This window comes from Mauremys mutica, chromosome 2 (genome assembly GCF_020497125.1).
Source record: "Mauremys mutica isolate MM-2020 ecotype Southern chromosome 2, ASM2049712v1, whole genome shotgun sequence".
Classification (NCBI taxonomy): domain Eukaryota; kingdom Metazoa; phylum Chordata; order Testudines; family Geoemydidae; genus Mauremys; species Mauremys mutica.
Window position 1 is genome coordinate 36,121,913 of NC_059073.1, and position 19,734 is coordinate 36,141,646.

The 19,734-nt window shown below is 41.5% G+C and overlaps 1 protein-coding gene across 7 annotated transcripts in view; it reads right to left on the reverse strand.

The window, feature by feature from the left end:
- Positions 1 to 19,734, reverse strand: part of OXR1 (oxidation resistance 1) — a 556,965-nt gene that overhangs the window by 97,489 nt on the left and 439,742 nt on the right. For 4 of the 7 annotated variants that reach the window (XM_045003186.1, XM_045003187.1, XM_045003188.1 and 1 more), the window contains 2 exons: positions 8,362 to 8,469; positions 7,002 to 7,121 (listed from right to left, as the gene is read on the reverse strand). In XM_045003186.1, coding sequence (XP_044859121.1) covers positions 7,002 to 7,121; positions 8,362 to 8,469 — 228 coding nt within the window. The remainder of the gene's footprint in view (positions 1 to 7,001; positions 7,122 to 8,361; positions 8,470 to 19,734) is intronic. The other 3 variants (XM_045003185.1, XM_045003193.1, XM_045003192.1) reach the window with 1 other exon arrangement.

Here is a 19,734-nt window from a genome sequence, read left to right on the forward strand (position 1 = left end):
GCTCTAGGACTTCCATCTTCACTTTGGTTCTCTGCTATCCCACTGTCAGATCTCCATTACTACTACATTTAACTATTGGTACCATATAGCACAGAGGTGTGGCAGATGGTTATCTAGCTGTCAGTTCATTTTGGTTTTTCACCTTACTTTAGGGCTTGTCTACAGTTGGAAGGTTATCTAAATACATAGTTATTCTAGAATACTCTAGAACAGCAATTGTAAAACTACCAAGTGTTGGCAAGCCCACAGGCTAAGTTTCTCAAGGCAGAATTCTTCTCTCCCCTTCCTCCCCCCTCCTCCAAAATGCCATGCATCTTTATAGCACTGTATAAAAACCCCTTAGTATCCGTTCTCTCCAACTCAGAAGAGATATAGTAAACTGTTTTCAATCATTTATAGTTATTTCTAGATCACATTTTCCCCAAGCAAAGCAAAACTAGATTAAACAGTGATAGTGGCCAAATGAGACATTGTAGGGAATGGTGGGTACAAAGTAGGCAGACATGCTGGTGGAAAAATTTTGTATTGCTTCCAATTACTGACATTTCTCCTCTCTGATAATTAGTTTAAAACTGCTGTTCTGAAAGATCTCTTAAAGTACTAGATTCGTAACTGGTATTCAACATTATCCAAAGTGGCATTTCAAGTTTTCAGAAGCTATACCGTCTTTATTAGAGCCTCTTTTGCAATGGTTTATCAGATTGGTAGATAGGAACCCATATACACTGTGTGTCCTTGCACTCTGCCCTTCCAGCACAATCCCAAAGCAGGTTCTCATAACCATGTTTGAATACAAATATTAGCTTCAACGCACATCGCTAGTATACACAATATAAGTCACAACTTTGCAGAAAGCTGCAAGTACTTGATATAATTAAAAAGTAGGCTGATTTATTCACTGTAATGTTGAAGAGTGATTCTGTGCAAGTCACGTGGAAATTCACTCCCTCCCTTTTAAAATATTGCTTAATTTTTAAAATAAGCCTTCTGAATAAGATACAGACATTCTAACTGGTAATCCCAATTAAAAAAAACCAAAATGATCACAGAATCCACTTACCATGGATAAGCTAATTGTTTTTAACAAATCCTCGTGATTACTGTACCCTTTGACTCCCACGTTCAGATGAGCAAATAACCTCTCAAAAACAAGTAGGATAAAAACTGTTTCTTAGAACATACAGGACATTCTGACAGTTAGCCTTACAGCTGTGTGTCCTGATGGGTAGGACACAGTTCTTTTTCTTTCACTTTTGAGTGATTTATTTCTCAATCTGTCTGCTGAATTCATCTCTCTATTCTAAATTTTCTAAAATGTTATTCTTAGAAGGAATAAAAAGTTAGGAATGTCTTTTTGTAGATTTTTCCTTAGTTTTACAGTATTGCAGAATTTTCAGTTTCCTAGAGAAGACCATTCATGACTGCATAAAAAAAAGAGTAAGGGGACGTAAGAATTTGATAACTGGGAGGAGGGTCTGCAGCCAGAGAGAGGAGTAGTATTAGGAAGCTAAGGAGGAGGATGAAGAGGGTCAGAGCTCTGACATTCACGGGAGAAACTGAAGTTCTGCCGACTGGAAACTTTGTCCCAGAGTTTCACTTTTAGCAAAAATTAAGATTCAGAAATTTAAAAACTGCTTCTGTTGCTACCTAGAAATCTGGCCAGTTCCCACTACTATATAATCCTTCATCACTCATCATCAGAATAGAACTATTCACCAAATCTTAGTTTTGCCCAGGGCCGCCCAGAGGGGGGGCAAAGGGGGCAATTTGCCCCGGGCCCTGGGCTGCGCAGGGGCCCCCAAGAGAAGAGCGGAGGCTCCCGCCTCCGCCCCTCTCCTGGAGCCTCAGCGCATCAAGCGCCGAGTCTCCGGCCGAGCCCCTGAGCCCCGCCCCGCTCCGAGCCGGGTGGTGAGGGGGCGGGGCTGGGAGCTCCAACAGGGCCTGAGCCCCGCCCCGCTCAGAGCGGCGTGGGGAGGGGGCGGGGCAGCTGCCTCCGCTCAGCATGGAGCTCCCAGCCCCGCCCCCTCACCACGCGGCTCTGAGCGGGACGGAGCTCAGGCCCCGCCGGAGACGCGCTCGGGTAAGAGGCTGGGGCTGGGGGCGGGGCGCGGGGAAGCGGGACCCGCCGCCGCCGCCGAAGCGCAGCCCGGTCTTCGGCGGCGGGGGCCCCTTCTGTTCCGGGACCCGCCGCCGAAGTGCCCCGAAGACCCGCGGCGGGGACCCCCCGCCACCGAATTACTGCCGAAGACTGGGCTGCGCTTCGACGGCGGGTCCCGCTTCGGCGGTAATTCGGCGGCGGGGGGCTCTTCGGGGCACTTTGGTGGCGGGTCCCGGAACGGAAGGGCCCCCCCCCCGCCGCCGAAGACCCCGGAATCCTCTGGGCAGCCCTGGTTTTGCCACTTTGCTTTGTTTTCTAATGGAAACATGCACATGTATTTTTTATTTCTATGTCTATTAAATATGTACTAAAGATTTCAAATGGAATATAGTCCCTATCTACGTTAAGTTTAAGTCAAACTTTGATAAGTTTCCTAGTACAATATGTTTAAATAGATGAAAAATTTTATGAATAAACTGAAAAATTCACCTATTTGATGTTACAAATTATGTATAAGGTGGTGCAGACTTAGGTCCATAGAGCTTGAGCATTTGTACTTTAGGCTACATTACTGATCTGTTGTGGAGCAATATTCATGGTGTGGTGTTTCTGTGTGTGTTAAAAATAAAATAAATAAATAAGGTGTTGTATTGTATATTGGAAATGAAAGCAAGATTTCAAATAAACTACTAGAAATTTTTAATTCTTGCACATTGTTTTTGCAAATACATGAGGCTCAAGTTATGCGTGTGACCAATATAAAAGTTAAGAAAGGTTGGTTAATAGTGGGGAAGTGGCTGTGGTTTCAGGTTTTTTTATTTTTAAAAAGAGAATTTTTTGTAAGAATAAACACTGTTCCTTTACCACAAAAATGCTGTTTTTTAGAGAGAACTGATCTTATGGAACACCATCCCCGGAGAATAGGCACACCTGTAGCAAGTGATCTTCAAGTCTCTTCTAGATAACAGCATCTGTTTTACGCCACTCACCACGACACATCTGTCACGCAGATTTCTAAGAGATTACAATGATGTAATCCCATCCATAAATTCTTTCCACTATGTCAGGAATCCTTTGTAAAGAGACTCCAAAGAAGATGGAACACAAGCAGTGAGCATGTATTGATATGGCAAATCACCTTGAAGAATCACAGTAACTTTCTTCTTTGAGAATTGCCCATATGGATCCACTGTCTTGGAAAGTGGACAGACAGTTGTGACGGTCCATGACCTGGGTCTGATGAACATTATTTGAAGCGACAGGAAAACCGACTGGGTGTCTAGATATCAAGCTGAGGGAAGCAATGCTGCTTAACAGTGACTAACATTCCGTGGAAAAGGGATACTTATAAACTAGATTTTCAATGGCAAGCTAGTTTCAGCCTTTACATATTACTGACATCCGAAAAATGTAAAGAGATGGAAGAGATTATTAGTTTCAATGAGCTGTGGATCAAACCATATATGAACCAGTTAGTGAAAGTGACTCAACTGATCTATATAGGTCTCTATCTGAACCAAATGAAGTACAAAAAACTCAAACAAAACAGTACTATATTTACTCCTAGGGGAATTCTGCACACAGTATTTTAAAATACTGCAGATTGTCAAAATAATACAATATAATCATGCCAGTATCAATTATTTTGTTAATTAATTTCAAAATCTGTCAGCAAGTACGTCTGTAACAATACAGACCAAAAAAAGATTCAGGTAATTTTTTTTTTTGACAAATAGATTCCTTACAAGGCACATTAATACGGAATTTTGAGTAATTCATTTAAATTACAATACAGAACTGTATTTCCTGCACCTGTCAGAAGCAGTGCAAAGGCTTGGGGGAGTCAGGGGTAATGGAAGAGTTGAGGGAGAGGGAAGGAGCCTGGAGAGAATCTGGTGAGTTGTTGGGTGTGGGTGGGAAAAGTATTGAACAGGTTTATTTTGGGGGGAGGGGCAGGAGGTCAGGATTGTTAGGGAGTTGGGGAGCCTGATCCCAAGCCTCTCCCATTCAGGCAGGCACATCTGCCCTGATCCCTGCACCCCTCATCCCCATGGGTCCCTGCAGCCTCCTCCCCGATCTCATGTATCCCTGCAGCCCCTGTCCCCTGGTTCAACACTGTCACCCCACAGCTCCTGAGCCCAGACCCCAGTCTGTCCCTCCCACTCTGAACCCCAGTGTTTGACCCCACAGCAGCCCTGTGTGCCCCGCTCTGGCCTAACCTGGCTCTGTGGGCAGAGTGCTGTGATGAACTTCTACTCTTGCAGCACTGAGCATACACAGAATTTCCCCCCACCCCCACAGAAAATACATTCTGTCCCATAAATGCTGCAGTTCCACTTTCTGCTCCCCAGAGACTGCTGTGGTACCAGAACAGCTGGCTGTTTTCATGCTGCTGGCTGTTCGGCCACCACAGCAGACCCTGGTGGGCGAAAGGTGGAACTGCACCACTTCTTGGCCAGAAATGTATTTTCTGCGGAGAAAAAAAATTCTGCGGGACACATGAATTCTGTGCCTCCACAGTCACACAGAATTCCCCCCAAAATAATTATATTGAAGAAATTAAAAATTGTTTTGGGTAACAGTTTAGGAATATTACATGTAGTATTTTAAACTTGCCCATATATCTTGAGTATACAAATCCAAGTAAGTTAATTAAAACAAATATAAGGTCACTCGTGCCTCTACCAAAACTAGTAGTTTTTTTTGAGATTTACTCACTCCTGGGGGAATTCATATCTTCCACAGATTTCTTGGCTCCAAAATGGGGGAAGCAAAGAAATCTGTGGGGAACACATGCCTCTTCCCCGGCAGCTCGGGCACACCTGCTGGGAGCAACCGGCAGCAGAGAGCAGATCACCACTGGGAGGGGGTAGGGAAGGAGGAGGGAGGCTGAGCACGGAGAGAGTTAAGGGGGTGGGACTGGGTGCGTGTCTGCATGCGAACGAGTGAGAGACACTCGCTCTATCCCTCTCGCTTGCTGTTGCTGCATCCCAGGCTTGGAGGCATAGGGCTGTGTGAAGCAGGCTCTGTCCCTGAGTTAGAGCAGAAATGTAACTAGGCAGGCAGGCTGCTAATGTTCCCATTGTTAGTTGATTTTTCCCATTCTTAGTCTCCTTGCCATAGTGGTGTAAAGGAGCTTTATTGTAAATGACAGTAACGGAATCCTCTGTTAGGAAGGTCTATGTGCTTCCTCGCTTTTGTCCTGTGCCAGAGAGGCACAATCAGGTTAGATTACAGCTCAGGATCTATTTTACTTATTATTTTAAAAAAAATGAAGGACAATGATTAGCAAAAAACTGTACGACCTTCATGTGTGAAAGTCTGAACAATGTAAAGTGACATTCTACTTTACAGAATGCCAAAAACCAAATTCAAAGTAATGTAATGTAATTTAAATGAAAATCCAGGATTATAACTGGAATACAAGGTATTGGTTACCAAGTACTTTACTTTCATGTATTTAGGAAAAGAAGAACAGTTTTGATTTTCTTTCTATATGGCAGTTTAAATAAATTACCAAAATAAGTGAAACTGGTGTGATTATATTGCATTATTCTGACAAATAAAATATGCAGAATTTTGCAATTCTGCACCAGAATTTTGCAATTCTGCACCAGAATTTTGCAATTCTGCACCAGAATTTTGGAGTTTTTTTGCACAGAAATCCCCCAGGAGCAATTATTGCATATAAGAACATCAGAAGGGCCATACTGGGACAGACCGAAGGTCCATCTAGCCTAGTATCCTGTCTTCCAACAGTGGCCAATCCCAGGTGTCCCAGAGGGAATTAACAGAACACATAATTATCAAGTGATCCATCCATCACCCATTCCCAGCTTCTGGCAAAACCAAGGCCAGGGACCTCATCCTGGCTAATAGCCATTGATGGATCTATCCTCCATGAATTTATCTATTTTTTTTTTAACCCTGTTATAGTCTTGGCCTTCACAATATCCCTGGCAAGGAGTTCCACAGGTTGACTGGGCATTGTGTGAAGAAATACTTCCTTTTATTTGTTTTAAACCTGCTGCCTATTAAATTTAATTTGGACCCCAGTTCTTGTGTTATGAGAAAGTAAATACTACTACTTCCTAATTTAACTTTCTCCACATCAGTCATGATTTTATAGACCTCTATCATATCCCCATTAGTCATCTCTTTTCCAAGCTGAAAAGTCCCACTCTTATTAATATCTCCTCATATGGAAGCTGTTCCATGCCCCAAAATCATTTTTGTGGCTCTCTTCTAAAAAACTTTTCTAATTCCAATTTATCTTTTTTTGAGATGGGGAGACCACATCTGCACACAGTATTCAAGATGTGGGCGTACCATAGATTTATATGGAGGCAATATGATATTTTCTGTTTTATTTTCTATCTATTTCTTAAGGATTCCCAACATTCTGTTCACTTTTTTGACTACCGCTGCACATTTCAGAGAACTATCCACAATGATTCCAAGATCTCTTTGGTAGTGGTAACAGCTAATTTAGACCCCATCATTTTATATGTATAGTTGGGATTATGTTTTCCAATGTACATTACTTTGCATTTATCAACACTGAATTTCATCTGCCACTTTGTTGCCCAGTCACCCAGTTTTATGAGACCTGTTCCTAACTTTTCGCAGTCTGCTTTGCACTTAACTGTCTTTAATAGTTTTGTATCATCTGCAAATTCTGCCACTTCACTGTTTACCCCCTTTTCCAGATCATTTATGAATATGTGGACCAGTACTGGTCCAAGTACAGACCCCTGGGGAGACACCACTATTTACCCCTTTCTGCATTCTAAAAACCGATAATTTATTCCGACCCTTTGTTTCCTATCTTTTAATCAGTTACTGCACACATCTCATTAAACATGGAGAAGATTGTTATTGCCCTTGAAACACATATACCTACACTTACTGTAGCCTTGTCAAATTCAGCTTCTGAAGATGTAGGTGACAAGGGACTTATGGGACTAAGAGATGGGGAGCTCTCCGCACTAGAAACATATTCTGGGTCAGGAACATATAAAATCTATAAAGAAATTGAACACAGGCTGTAGTTAACAGTTACATTAAGAGTTTCATTGACATTTTGATGCAGATTTGTTGTCTCAAGTTATTTTATGAAATTTGTTCTGCTGGAGTTAATTTATGCTTTAGAATTTTTTTTAAAATACCGTATAGATCTAGTTGTGAATTACCAATTTTACTGTCAACACTCTTCTAGCAAAGCAAGCAGTATTAATAAAATCTTCTCTGTTAATAGGTTCATGAGACAAAGAATGTATTGACATATCATAGAAACATGCCATATAAAAGAATCCCCCATTGGTTTCCATCATGATGTCAAACAGTGTACAATAAAACAAACAACTTGTTTAAAGCAATTCATTAAATGAGTAAATATATACTGGCAGAATGTATTTTTGAGCCTTTAAATATTTAAAATTCTGTAAACCTATATTAAGGCTGACTGTTAGCAGTAATAATAGTGCAGAAGTAAACAGAAGACCATAAAGTAAGAAATTTACAGCATGCCCAGAAACACCAATTCAAACTTGTCCAGTGCTGTAATAAATACTATTATGAATACTTGCACAAAGTGTACCATTTCTCTGGCCTTTTCATAGATTGCTATTAGTCTATTATTTAGAGTCAATAAGATTTACTGCTAGGGAACACATTCAGTGTATTCAACCCAATTAAAAAAAGTTGGTCATCTATTTCCTGATTCAACTCTTTACAAAGCATGCCAAAAACTAGGTTACTCTAAATTTATTTGCTTCTCAGATCCATTCTCTTGGGAATGGCATGAATGGTGTTGCACAATTAGTTTCTGCAGCAGCTGGAAGTAACAGTAGCAGTAAGTCATGCTTATAGCTTTAGAAAGGCTACTAGTGCCCAATATTTATCCTATATCCATTTACAAAAAAATAAATTTGTCTTGAACCTGAAAAAGTTACCTTATGATTCTAAACATGCTTGCTTTTATCAAGTCTTTCCAAATTTAATTTAAGAGAGATAGTAAAGACTGGGTTAGACTGTGACTAACTCCCATTGGTAGCAGTTACTCAACTGAGTAATCCAAGTGGGTGTCTGGAGTTCACTAACTCTAACTGAAGAATCCTAAATATATCTTCAAAAGATAGGATGTCTTATAGGTTGAGCGAAACATCCCATTGTTTTCAGTAGAAGTGGTAGACTAGCATTCTGAACATCTTCCTCTATTTCCACCACACCCAGTTTATGTTGAGGTAATTAATAGATAATACCTGTCCAGGAACAACTGCTCGGGAGAAAAATTTGTTTAACTGAACCAGTTCATTCGGTGTCGTATCAAATTTCAAGGCAATACTGTTTAGAGTGTCTCTTGATTCAACCTGTATCAATGGAAAGAAATAAAAAGTTTTTAAAAAGTGGAAACTTAAATGTTTTATCATGTGCAGTTTGAATTTATAAAACTTTTGATGAAGTTAGTAATGTATACAGTGCATGACGACTTTAACTAGGTACATTATACTGCACACATGCATGCACGCAGACTGACAGAGAGTAGCGGGGCACAGGCCAGTATCAAGGGCCATGCAAGTATGCTCCTTGAAATGATGGTTCCTTCAAAGTCACCAGCCTTCCATTTGTGCTCCCGAGCAACCACAGGAGTCATCTTACACATGTACAGCCGAAGGTTCAGATACTATCCCAAAGGCCAAAGCTTCTGTCCTCTGCTCCAATGGAACCCAGCAAGAAACGCAAGAGCCTACGAGACTGGCTTCATGCAGCTAGTGATTTACCTCTACACCCCTCGCCCATAAGAGGGGTCTCCACTAGTACTGTATGCAACCTTTTATTATGGAAGACTTTTCTTCCTTCTGTTTTCTATTGAAATAGGATTCAGTGAGTCAGCGATTTCAAGAAAAAAAATCTTGAACAAAAACTGAGCACTGCGACTGGAAGTAGGAATTAAGTAGGAGGAAGAGATTACCTTAGAACAAGTCATTTTTTCAAGCCAGTGACTTCAAAAATAAGGAAAGAGTGGGGTGATAGAAAGAAAGGGATAATGATAATGAAACGTCGCCGAGGGGGAACACCTCCAAATAAAATCTGTCTTAGTTTCTGAGAGGCATCAGTAGATTAATATAATTACTATTACAGGAAACAGATTTCAGTTTGATACACATCTTCCTATCACGATAGAGAGTTATAAAACAAAAAGTGTATGCATTATGAGACAGCTGATGACAGATCTGTACAAACGTTGGTAACAAAGAACCTCAGGGTACATCTACACTACGGGATTATTCCGAATTTACATAAACCGGTTTAGTAAAACAGATTGTATAAAATCGAATGTGCGCGGCCACATTAAACACATTAAATCGGTGGGGTGCGTCCACGGTCCGAGGCTAGCGTCGATTTCTGGAGCATTGCACTGTGGGTAGCTATTCCGTAGCTATCCCATAGTTCCCGCAGCCTCCCCCGCCCCTTGGAATTTCCGGGTTGAGATCCCAGTGCCTGATGCGGCAAAAATCATTGTCGCGGGTGGTTCTGGGTAAATGTCGTCAGTCACTCCTTCCACTGGGAAAGCAACAGCAGACAAGCATTTCGTGCCTTTTTTCCCTGGATTGCCCTGGCAGATGCCATAGCATGGCAATCATGGAGCCTGTTTAGCCTTTTGTGACTGTCACCGTATGTATACTAGATGCCGCTCACAGAGACGATTCAGCAGCGCTACACAGCAGCATGCTTTTGCTTTTGCATGATAGCAGAGATGGTTACCAGCCATATTGTACCATCTACCATACCATAAATTGGTAATAAGATGATTGTGGCTACCAGTCCTTTTGCACTGCACCATTTGCTGCTGTCATAAGTGCCCCTGGCTGAGATCAGCCAGGGGCGCAAAAGCCAAAATTGGGAATGACTCCCTGAGTCAATCCCTCCTTTTTGGTATCTAAAAATAGAATCAGTCCTGCCTAGAATATGGGCAAGTGTACTAGAGAACCATTGTATCAGAGAACCAGAGAGCACAGCTGCCCTGTGTCAGATCCTGCAGAAATTATGAGTTGTATGCTATTCACAGGGGGTGCTCCTGCAACAACCCCACCTGTTGATTCCGTTCTTCCCCCAGCCTTCCTGGGCTACCGTAGCATTGTCCCCCCACTTGTGTGATGAAGTAATAAAGAATGCAGAAATAAGACACAGTGACTTGTTAGTGAGATATGAGTGGAAGGCAGCCTCCAGCTGCTATGATAGTCCAGACAGGACAGTAAGGAGTGTGGAGGAGAGGAGCCCTCTGCTAGTCCAGGGGCAATTGAATCTTTTCTTTACACATGAAGGGTGGGGGCTGATGGAGCTCAGCCCCCTGTTGCTATGATGACGATGGTTATCAGCCATACTGTACCATCTACCATGAAAAATTAGGACCAGGCGCCCTTGATTGACCTTACCGATGCTAGTCAGCATGGTTACCAGTCCTTTTGCACTGCCCCATGTGCCAATAGGCTGATGATGAGGACGGATACCAGTCATATTGTACCATCAGCCATCCATGGCGTGGGGGGAGCAAGGATGTTGGTGTTGAGTGCTGCATCATTGCGTCTATCTGCAGCATTCAGTAAAGATAGGGTGACATGTAAAAGAGTCAAGAGAGGATTGTTTTCCCTTTCACTTCTGGGGGTGGGTGGGGGGGTGCGTAAATTGCCGAGCTATGCCCTGACCCACCGCGGACACTGTTTTTGACCCTAGAAGCATTTGGAGCTCAGCCAAGAATGCAAATACTTTTCAGAGACTGCAGGAACTGTGGGATAGCTTGAGTCCTCCAGTCCATGAGCGTCCATTTGATTCTTTGGCTTTCCGTTACGCTTGTCACGCAGCAGTGCGCCGAGTCCCTGCTATGGCATCTGTCTGGAGATTTTTAAAAAATGATTTTGAATTTCGTCTTCTGTAACGGAGCGCTGATAGAACAGATTTGCCTGCCCTTACAGCGATCACGTCCGCATCGTCCATGAGGGAGCTTTCTCTTTATTTTGATTTTTAACTGCATCACCACACGTGCTGATCGGAGCTCCACGCTGGGCAAACAGGAAATATTCAAAAGTTCGCGGGGCTTTTCCTGTCTACCTGGCCACTGCATCCGAGTTCAGATTGCTGTCCAGAGCGGTCAATGGTGCACTGTGGGATACCGCCCGGAGGCCAATACCGTCGATCTGCGGCCACACTAACCCTAATCCGATATGGTAATACCGATATTAGCGCTACTCCTCTCGTTAGGGAGGAGTACAGAAACCGGTTTAAGAGCCCTTTATACCGATATAAAGGGCCTCTTAGTGTGGACGGGTGTGGCGTTAAATCGGTTTTACGCTCCTAAAACCGGTTTAAACGCCTAGTGTAGACCAGGCCTTAGAGTTACGAACACCTCAGGAATGGAGGTTGTTCGTAACTTTGAAATGTTTGTAACTCTGAAGAAAACATTATGGCTGTTCTTTCAAAAGTTTACAACTGAACATTGATTTAATACAGCTTTGAAACTTTACTATGAAAAAAACCAAAATACTGCTTTTAGTCATCTTAATTTAAATGAAACAAGCATACAGTTTCCTTACCTTGTCAATTTTTTTTTAAAGTTTTCCCTTCGTTTTTTCAAGTAGTTTAGTATAATACAGTACAGAGGGTGTGTTTTAGCACCCACTTTGTTTAGCATGATATTCTCTGCCACTCTGACTGATGCCTTTCAACACTGCACTGAAGGAGTAGGCCTGAAGTACAGAACCGATGGGAAACTATTCAATCTGAGGCGACTGCGTGCCATCACCAAGGTGAAGGAAACTGTACTTCGAGACTTTCTCTTTGCCGATGATTGTGCTCTGAATGCTAGTACAGAGCCAGAAATGCAAGCCAGTATGGACAAGTTTTCATCTGCATGCAACAGCTTCGGCCTCACCATTAACATCAAGAAGACTGAGGTCATGCACCAGCCAGCTCTCCACACTCTGTACTCAGAACCATCCATCACTGTAAATGGACAGAGACTTCAGGCAGTGGACCACTTCACGTACCTGGGCCGTACCCTTTCTCGAGCAGTGTCAATCGATGAAGAAGTAAAGTGCAGAATTGCTAAAGCCAGCTCTGCATTTGGCCGATTGTGCTCCAACGTCTGGGAACGTCGAGGGATCAGCCTACCAACGAGGCTGAAGGTCTACCGAGCAGTGGTGCTTCCAACTCTGCTGTACGCCTGCGAGACGTGGACTGTCTGTCTATCGGAGTCATGCACGAAGGCTCAATCACTTCCACACTTCCTGTCTGCGAAAGCTTCTAAAAATCAGATGGCAGGACAAAGTGCCCGATACTGAAGTCCTTATCAGAGCCAGTCTGCCGTCAGTTCACACACTGCTGATGAGAGCCCAGACCAGATGGGCTGGACATGTCGTGAGAATGTCAGACGAGCGCATTCCTAAACAGCTCTTCTACGGAGAACTCGCCCAGGGAAAGCGCTCCCATGGAGGACAAAAGAAGCGGTTCAAGGACACGCTGAAGACCTCTCTGAAGTCCTTTGAGATTAACACCGCCACATGGGAAACCCTCGCACTGAACCGTCCAGCATGGCGCAGCCTCATTCACACAGGCAGTAATACCGCTGAGGCGAGGCGTACTGCTGAGGCTGAAAGAAAGCGTGAGCTGCGCAAGTCCAGAGCTGCCCGCACATCATCGACAGTGCCATCACATGTCTGCCCAACGTGTGACAGGACGTTCCATGCCCAAATCGGACTGATCAGTCATCTTCGGACGCACAGAGTCCGGTCATCGAAAGAATGAGTTGTTGAGGTCTTCATCGACAACGATGGACGAACATCATATTTCTTTTGTCTCAGCCACAGCCTGATTGCGTACTTCTGGCTCTAAATGAGGTGTGTGGTTGACCAGTCAGTTCATAACTCTGAGGTTCTACTGTATTCTTCTTGTAAACCCCAATTCCTTTTGTAGGGAAACTACTACGTACATTTAAAAGGACTATGCCTTAAATGAGCAAAGGAAATCCAGAATGTTCTATAATTCCTTCAGACATGGCACTGAGAGTAAACTGATCTGAGTTCTAAATTTTTTTTTTTTTTTAAAAAGCATTCTTATAGAGGATGGGATGAAAAGCTGAAAACAGGAATTTGTACCAGAAAGATATAGTTAGGACAGAGATATTTACAGCTTATGTTAAAAAGTGTCATTTAATTAATTTAGACTTGGAATGATTAGATTTATCAGTAAACACTAATTTCACAATACAGTAACTCCTCATTTAAAGTCGTCCCGGTCAATGTCGTTTCATTGCTGATCAATTAGAGAACATGCTCGCTTAAAGTTGCGTAATGCTCCCTTATAACGTTGTTTGGCAGCTGCCTGCTTTGTCCACTGCTTGCACAAAGAGCAGCCTGTTGGAGCTAGTGGTGAGGGCTTGGAACCAGGGTGGACGAGCAGCCCCTCCTCACCCTCCCTAGAGTTCCCAGTGCAGCAGCCGCCAAGCAGGCTATCAATTGCTGGGCAGTTCAGCTGCCCCTCCCCCTGCTGCCATGTGCTGCTCCTGCCCTGTGCCTTGGAGCTGCTCCTGGGAGCCTCCTGCTTGCTGTGTGGGGCGGGGAGGGAGGAAAGGGGAAGAGGGGTGCTAATGTACTCCTGCCCCCCTCCCCCCCGCTTCTGTACCTTATCTCCACAGAGCCAGGGGAGGAGTGGGGGAAGAGAGATGACAGTGCTCAGGATGGAGGGAGCTTGCTGGCAGCAGCTGCTGTCTCAAATTGCTCATCTACTTAAAGAGGTAATATACTTGAGAGTGGGGTCAACGTACTTAAAGGGGCAATGCACATCTCTCTCTCTCTCTCTCTCACACACACACACACACACACACACACACACACACACACACACACAGTGTGCGCGCGCCTCTCCCCCCTCCATTCATGATACCTTGTACAGTGTGAGGCTACATTAAAAACGTGTTAACCCTTGAGGGCTCAGCGAGTGCTAGTTCATCATTTAGCAGTAAGGCATTCCCTGGGAAATATCACACCCTCTTCCAGAACTTAACCCCCCCACCTACATTAATTCTTATGGGGAATTTGGATTCGTTTAACATTGTTTCGCTTAAAGTAGCATTTTTCAGGAACATAACTACAACCTTAAGTGAGGCATTACTGTACTCATATACACACACACACTATTTTCATCAATAATAAAAAGAAAAAAATGCTGCTTGAGAATTTAGAGTTTGATTTAAGGATACTTACTTTGTGTGTTTGGATATGCAATGTTGACAATTTGTATTTTAACAGTTACAAAATTTTACACTTTTTTAATCTCAGCATATCATTAAGCAATTGTCTTACCCCCATAGTTTTGTGCAACTGAAAATGATAAAAATTAACATGCTTAAAGACAAAACATCAATACGTCAATATTACCAAACGTTATAAAACAAAAAAAAAATCAAATTTTCTGCCAAGCCTAAATAAATTTGACCTTCGTTGTAACTATAAATTCATAATTAGTGTTGAAAATAATTTACAACAAATACAAAGTAAGTAGAACTATGTTTTGCCTTACCTTTTGTGTAAGATATGTGGGGCTGAAAGGGATAGTTGTAAACTGCTGGATGCCAAGTAATTTTGTTTTAAAAATTACGAAAAATATATCAGTATAGAGAATTAAGAAATAATAGGTCAGCTCTTACTAACTGTAACTCTGTCAACTCAGGGGTGTGACTCCCACTATTCAGTTACAGGGGGTTTTTTTTTTGTTAGTTTGTTTTTTTGAGCTTAATTAAATACCTTAACGGACACCATGATCAAGACCAAGCAAAATAATTACAGTTAATAACCATGGCTATTTTATTATTTTTAAAAGGAAAAGGGAACACAAATAACTGAACATAAAAGATAAAATAATTTACTTCCATTACAACCTTTTCTGCATGTTATTGTGGAGCACATAACAGAGACTATACCTCTGAAGTGTGATTTCCTCTTGGTAAATTAAGATCAAAGTATATTGTTTCCCAAAAATTATTGTGAATCCATTCTTTAGTATATCCTTAGATAACTAGATGGGCAAAATAGCTTTGTTGCAGGGCAGGTGGACCTGTTCATTATTAGCAAAATAATTAGCCAGTATATATTTGGCAAAGTAAGCAGTCTGAACTACATCCTATGAAACCAAGGAAAATATTTAAATCAGCTACTTAGAAGCAGCCATTTAAGGAGTGGTCTTGAGAGGACAATTAACCAATGTTAAGAATCTTAAATCCCATTAAACCCCACTCATTAGCCCACTACCCCCCTTCTCCTGTCCAGGATTCCATGGTTTAACTCTTGTAGATAAACAGGAGAAACTGCGGGAATATTAAAATGCTGTTTTAACTTGAGACTAGCAAAATAAGAGTTTTAAATGTAATCCCTTGGCAGTGTGTTAGTTAACTTCTCCCCAAGACTTGAACATGAATTGGTAAGGTTTTCCTAGGGTTGGTTTCTTGGGTCTGATCTAAACTTCAGACAGATATTGGTATAACTACATCACTCAGGGGTATGAAAAATCTACACCCCTGAGCGACGTAGTTATACTGACCTAACCCCCTCTGTACACAGCACTACACTGGCAGGAGAGCTTCTCCTGTTGACATAGCTGCTGTCTCTCATGAAGATGGATTATAAACACCGATGGGAGCGCTCTCTCCCAGCATAGGGCATCTTCATTAAAGCACTATAGTGACACTACTGCACCAGTGTAGCTACACCAATGCAATGTTTTAAGTGTAAACTTGTCCTTCTTGAGTCTTTTTTTTTTAAATCTGTCTGTCTAGCAGCTTGCTTGTAAAGATAGACAGGATGAGCTGTGGAGTGCTTGCTGTCTAAGCAGAATTGCAGAGGATGAGTGTGGGGTGCTCACTTCAGTCTTTTAAAACTGATAAAGAAAAGCTGTGGTCAGATTAAATTGTTCATAGATTTCAAGGGCAGGAGGGACTGTTCTGATCATCTAGTCTGACTTCCAGTATAACATAGGTCATTGAACTTCCCTAAAACAATTCCTAGAGCAGATCTTTAGAAAAAAAGATTCGATCTTGATTTTAAAATAGCCACTGATGAAGAATTCACCATGACCCTGGCTAAGTTGTTCCAATAGCTAATTACTCTCACTGTTAAAAATGCACACCTTATTTCCAGTCTGAATTTGTCTAACTTCAACTCCCAGCCACTGAATCATGTTATACCTTTCTCTGCTAGACTGAAGAGCTCATTATTAAATATCTGTTCCCCATTAAGATACTTAGAGATTGCAATCAAGTCACCCCTTAACTTTCTCTTTATTAAGGTAAATAGATAGACTCAAGTATCAGAGGGGTAGCCGTGTTAGTCTGGATCTGTAAAAGCAGATAGACTCAAGGAATTCAGTCACTATAAAGCATGTTTTCTTATCCTTAATCCTTTAATGTTTTCTTGTGGCTCTTCTCTGAACATTCTCCAATTTAACATTCTTCTTGAACTGCTGACACCAGAACTGGACTCAGTATTCCATCAGCAGACGCATCACTGCCAAATACAGAAATAAAATATCCTCTACTCCTGCTTGAGATATCCCTATTTATGCATCCAAGAAGTGCATTAGCCCGTTTCACCAAAGAGTCACACTAGAAACTCCTGTTCAGCTGCGCACCACAACCCCCAAATCTCTTCCAAGGTCACTTATTCTTAGTATAGACTCCCTCCCCGCGAATCATGTAAGTCTGACCTGCATTCTTTGTTCCTAATGTATACATTTACATTGAACTGATTAAAATGCACATTCTTTGCTTCCGTTCAGCTTCCCAATCAATCCAGATTGCACTGAAACAGTGAGCTGTCCTCTTCATTATTTACCACTCATGCAGTGTGTCATCAGCAAACTATCAGTGATTATTTTATAGTTTCTTCCCATTTCATCAATAAAAAATGTTAAATAGCATAGGGCCAAGAGCTGAGTGCTGCAAGATTTATTGAAAAAAAGCCAACATTAAAAATCTAACAGGCTCCTCAGCCAGCTCTTTTAGAACCCTTGGATGCAAGTTATCTGGACAGGATGGGGGGGGAGGGGTGTTCAGATGAGTGTCAATTTTAGTAGCTGATGTTTAATATCCTCCTGAAATAATAGTGGAATGGAATGAGTGTTGTCGTATATAACATAACACCTGCCCCTCCCCCTGCCCTCCTCCCCAACATAGAACAGAAATATTTATTGAATACTTCTTCCTTTTATGTATTACTAATGATAATTCTACAATTTCCATCTAGTAATGGACTGATGCCATTGTCAGGATTCTTTTTGTTCCTAATCACCTTAAACTCCTCCTTCCTTATTGCTCTTAACTCTGCTGGTGACAGACTTTTCCTTGTGTCCCTTTGCTTCCCTTATCAATTTTCTACAAGCCCTAGCTTCTGATTCATATTCATTACTACCAATATCTCGTTTCTTCCATTTGTAACTTTAAAAAAAAAAAAGTCATAGCTGCCTTCACTGCCCCTCTAAATCAGGTCATTTTTTTTTAAAAAATGAATCAATGTGGTCTCCTTCCTCAATTGTAGCTTTTAGAGGATCTAGTAAATTGTTCTTAAATGATTCCCAATTATCATTCACGTTTTTCTGATTAAATTCTTCCTCCCAGCTGATTTGTTTCAACTGTTTTCAGCTTTGTGAAACTGTCCGTTTTAAAGCACGTATCTATATCTATATATCTATCTATCTCATTGGTCTGGATTTTATTCTGTTTGCACATTATAAATGTGATCAAGTCAATCACTTGTACCTAGAGTTACCATTAATTTTTTATTTTGGTGATCAGTTCCTCTTTAGCTGTCAAGATGAGGTCTAATATAGACTTTTCTCCCATGTTGAATGCAACACTTAGTTAGGAAGTTGTCATCTATAACATTTGAAATTCAAAGAATGTTTTAGTACTGGTAGCTGGAGGTCTCCTGCTATCAGTACATGTGTCACTCAAACTGGAGTCCCCCATGATCTCACAGCTATTTTTCTTACACATTACAATCAGGTGTGTAAGGAAATGCTCATCCTATTCCACAAGTATGCTTTGGTGGTCTGTAGCAGACACCAGTATCAAACCTTGTGCTTTATCTGTTAAGACATTGATCAATAAGTACTCAAGATTATTTTCTTCTGAGTTATCAGTAACTCGGAAACAGGTAATACCATTTTTGACATTCCCCATCCCTTTTTGGGCACTCGGTCCTTCCTAACTAGGTTAAAGCCATTGATTTTAACATTCCTGTCATGAGAATCATCCCATCAAGTGTCATTAATATCACCTAGATCACAGCATTTTGAGGCCATTATTAAAGTATATTAGAAGGAATGACAAGAACAGCTGGAATCCCACAAGGATCTATTCAGGGACAAGCATTATCTCTGTTAATTTATTTGTTAACAATTGAGTGGCAACAGCGAACACAGGTTGACAGTGTAGAAATAATCTCCAAATTATTCTTGTATATGAAGGAGCAGTACACTGAGGAAAAAAAGACAGATAGTCTTAGACGATCACGGCCTAATAATTAGAATTGTTTCTTTACAGTGTTCACTTCAGTTTGCTTTTCACTCTACTTGGATAATGGAAAAAGATTAAGATGACCAATCTTTGATTTCTGTTATGAAATAGTATAATGGTCAGCCTTACAAACCCCCCCTCCACACACACACACACACACACCAAAAAACACACAAAATCCCCCACACACTTTTCAACCAAAAGTAACATTTCTGTTCTTAACTTTTAAAAAAAAATTCAAGAGAGAAATAACCCATAATCTAAAATTTAGAAACTATTTGTTTGAGCATCCCTTTTAGTGGTGTAGCATAAATGAAACAGGTGATAAATGTAGATCAAGCAAACAGGGAACATTTCAGAGCAAGGCAGTTGGTAGAAACAGGAATAAAAATCAAGTAACTTCAGAAGATAAGAACAGCACGTACTGTAATACAAAGAGATTCAAACATTTGACTATTGCTTTTTCCATGGTGGGCACATAAAAGCTAGTGAAAAGAATCTTCAACAGGTGTTGCAGATACTCAGCTCCGCAATAGCTGAGTCTTAAGGAAGTAAGAAAATTCAGACAGCTGCAGCCATAATTTAAATTAATGTGTCTCAAATACCTCTGTGTATGTGCGCATTTCTCCATATATTATATATAGAAGAGAGAAATGAGTTGCTGTAATAAAAGTCTTGTGCATTAGTTGGTTTCTCCACTCTTCCCCCTGGTCAATAAGGATTCTACTGGTTATCCTCGTTTTGTAAACTGTGCTGTATTTTAATGGTTTGTGGAGCAACCTAAATGTCTTGGCAGGGTAAAACAAACTTTGTAAGCAGTACTGGACATAGGAAGAAGAAAATATGGCTTTCCAGGAAGAAGAAGTAGGTTTGTGAGGGTTAATTCATTATCTTTTGCTACAATAAGGAGCTGGAAGATTCTTTCAGGCAGATCATAAGGATGAATAGAAAAGGCAGCTTTGAAGGAAGTTCTCCTTCCGCAGCTCCATGTTCTCCCTTGCACCTCGTAATTTCTATCCCAGGGGACTGGAAGAAACTGGCACTACTAGTAAAATTTCGCTAAGTATTATTA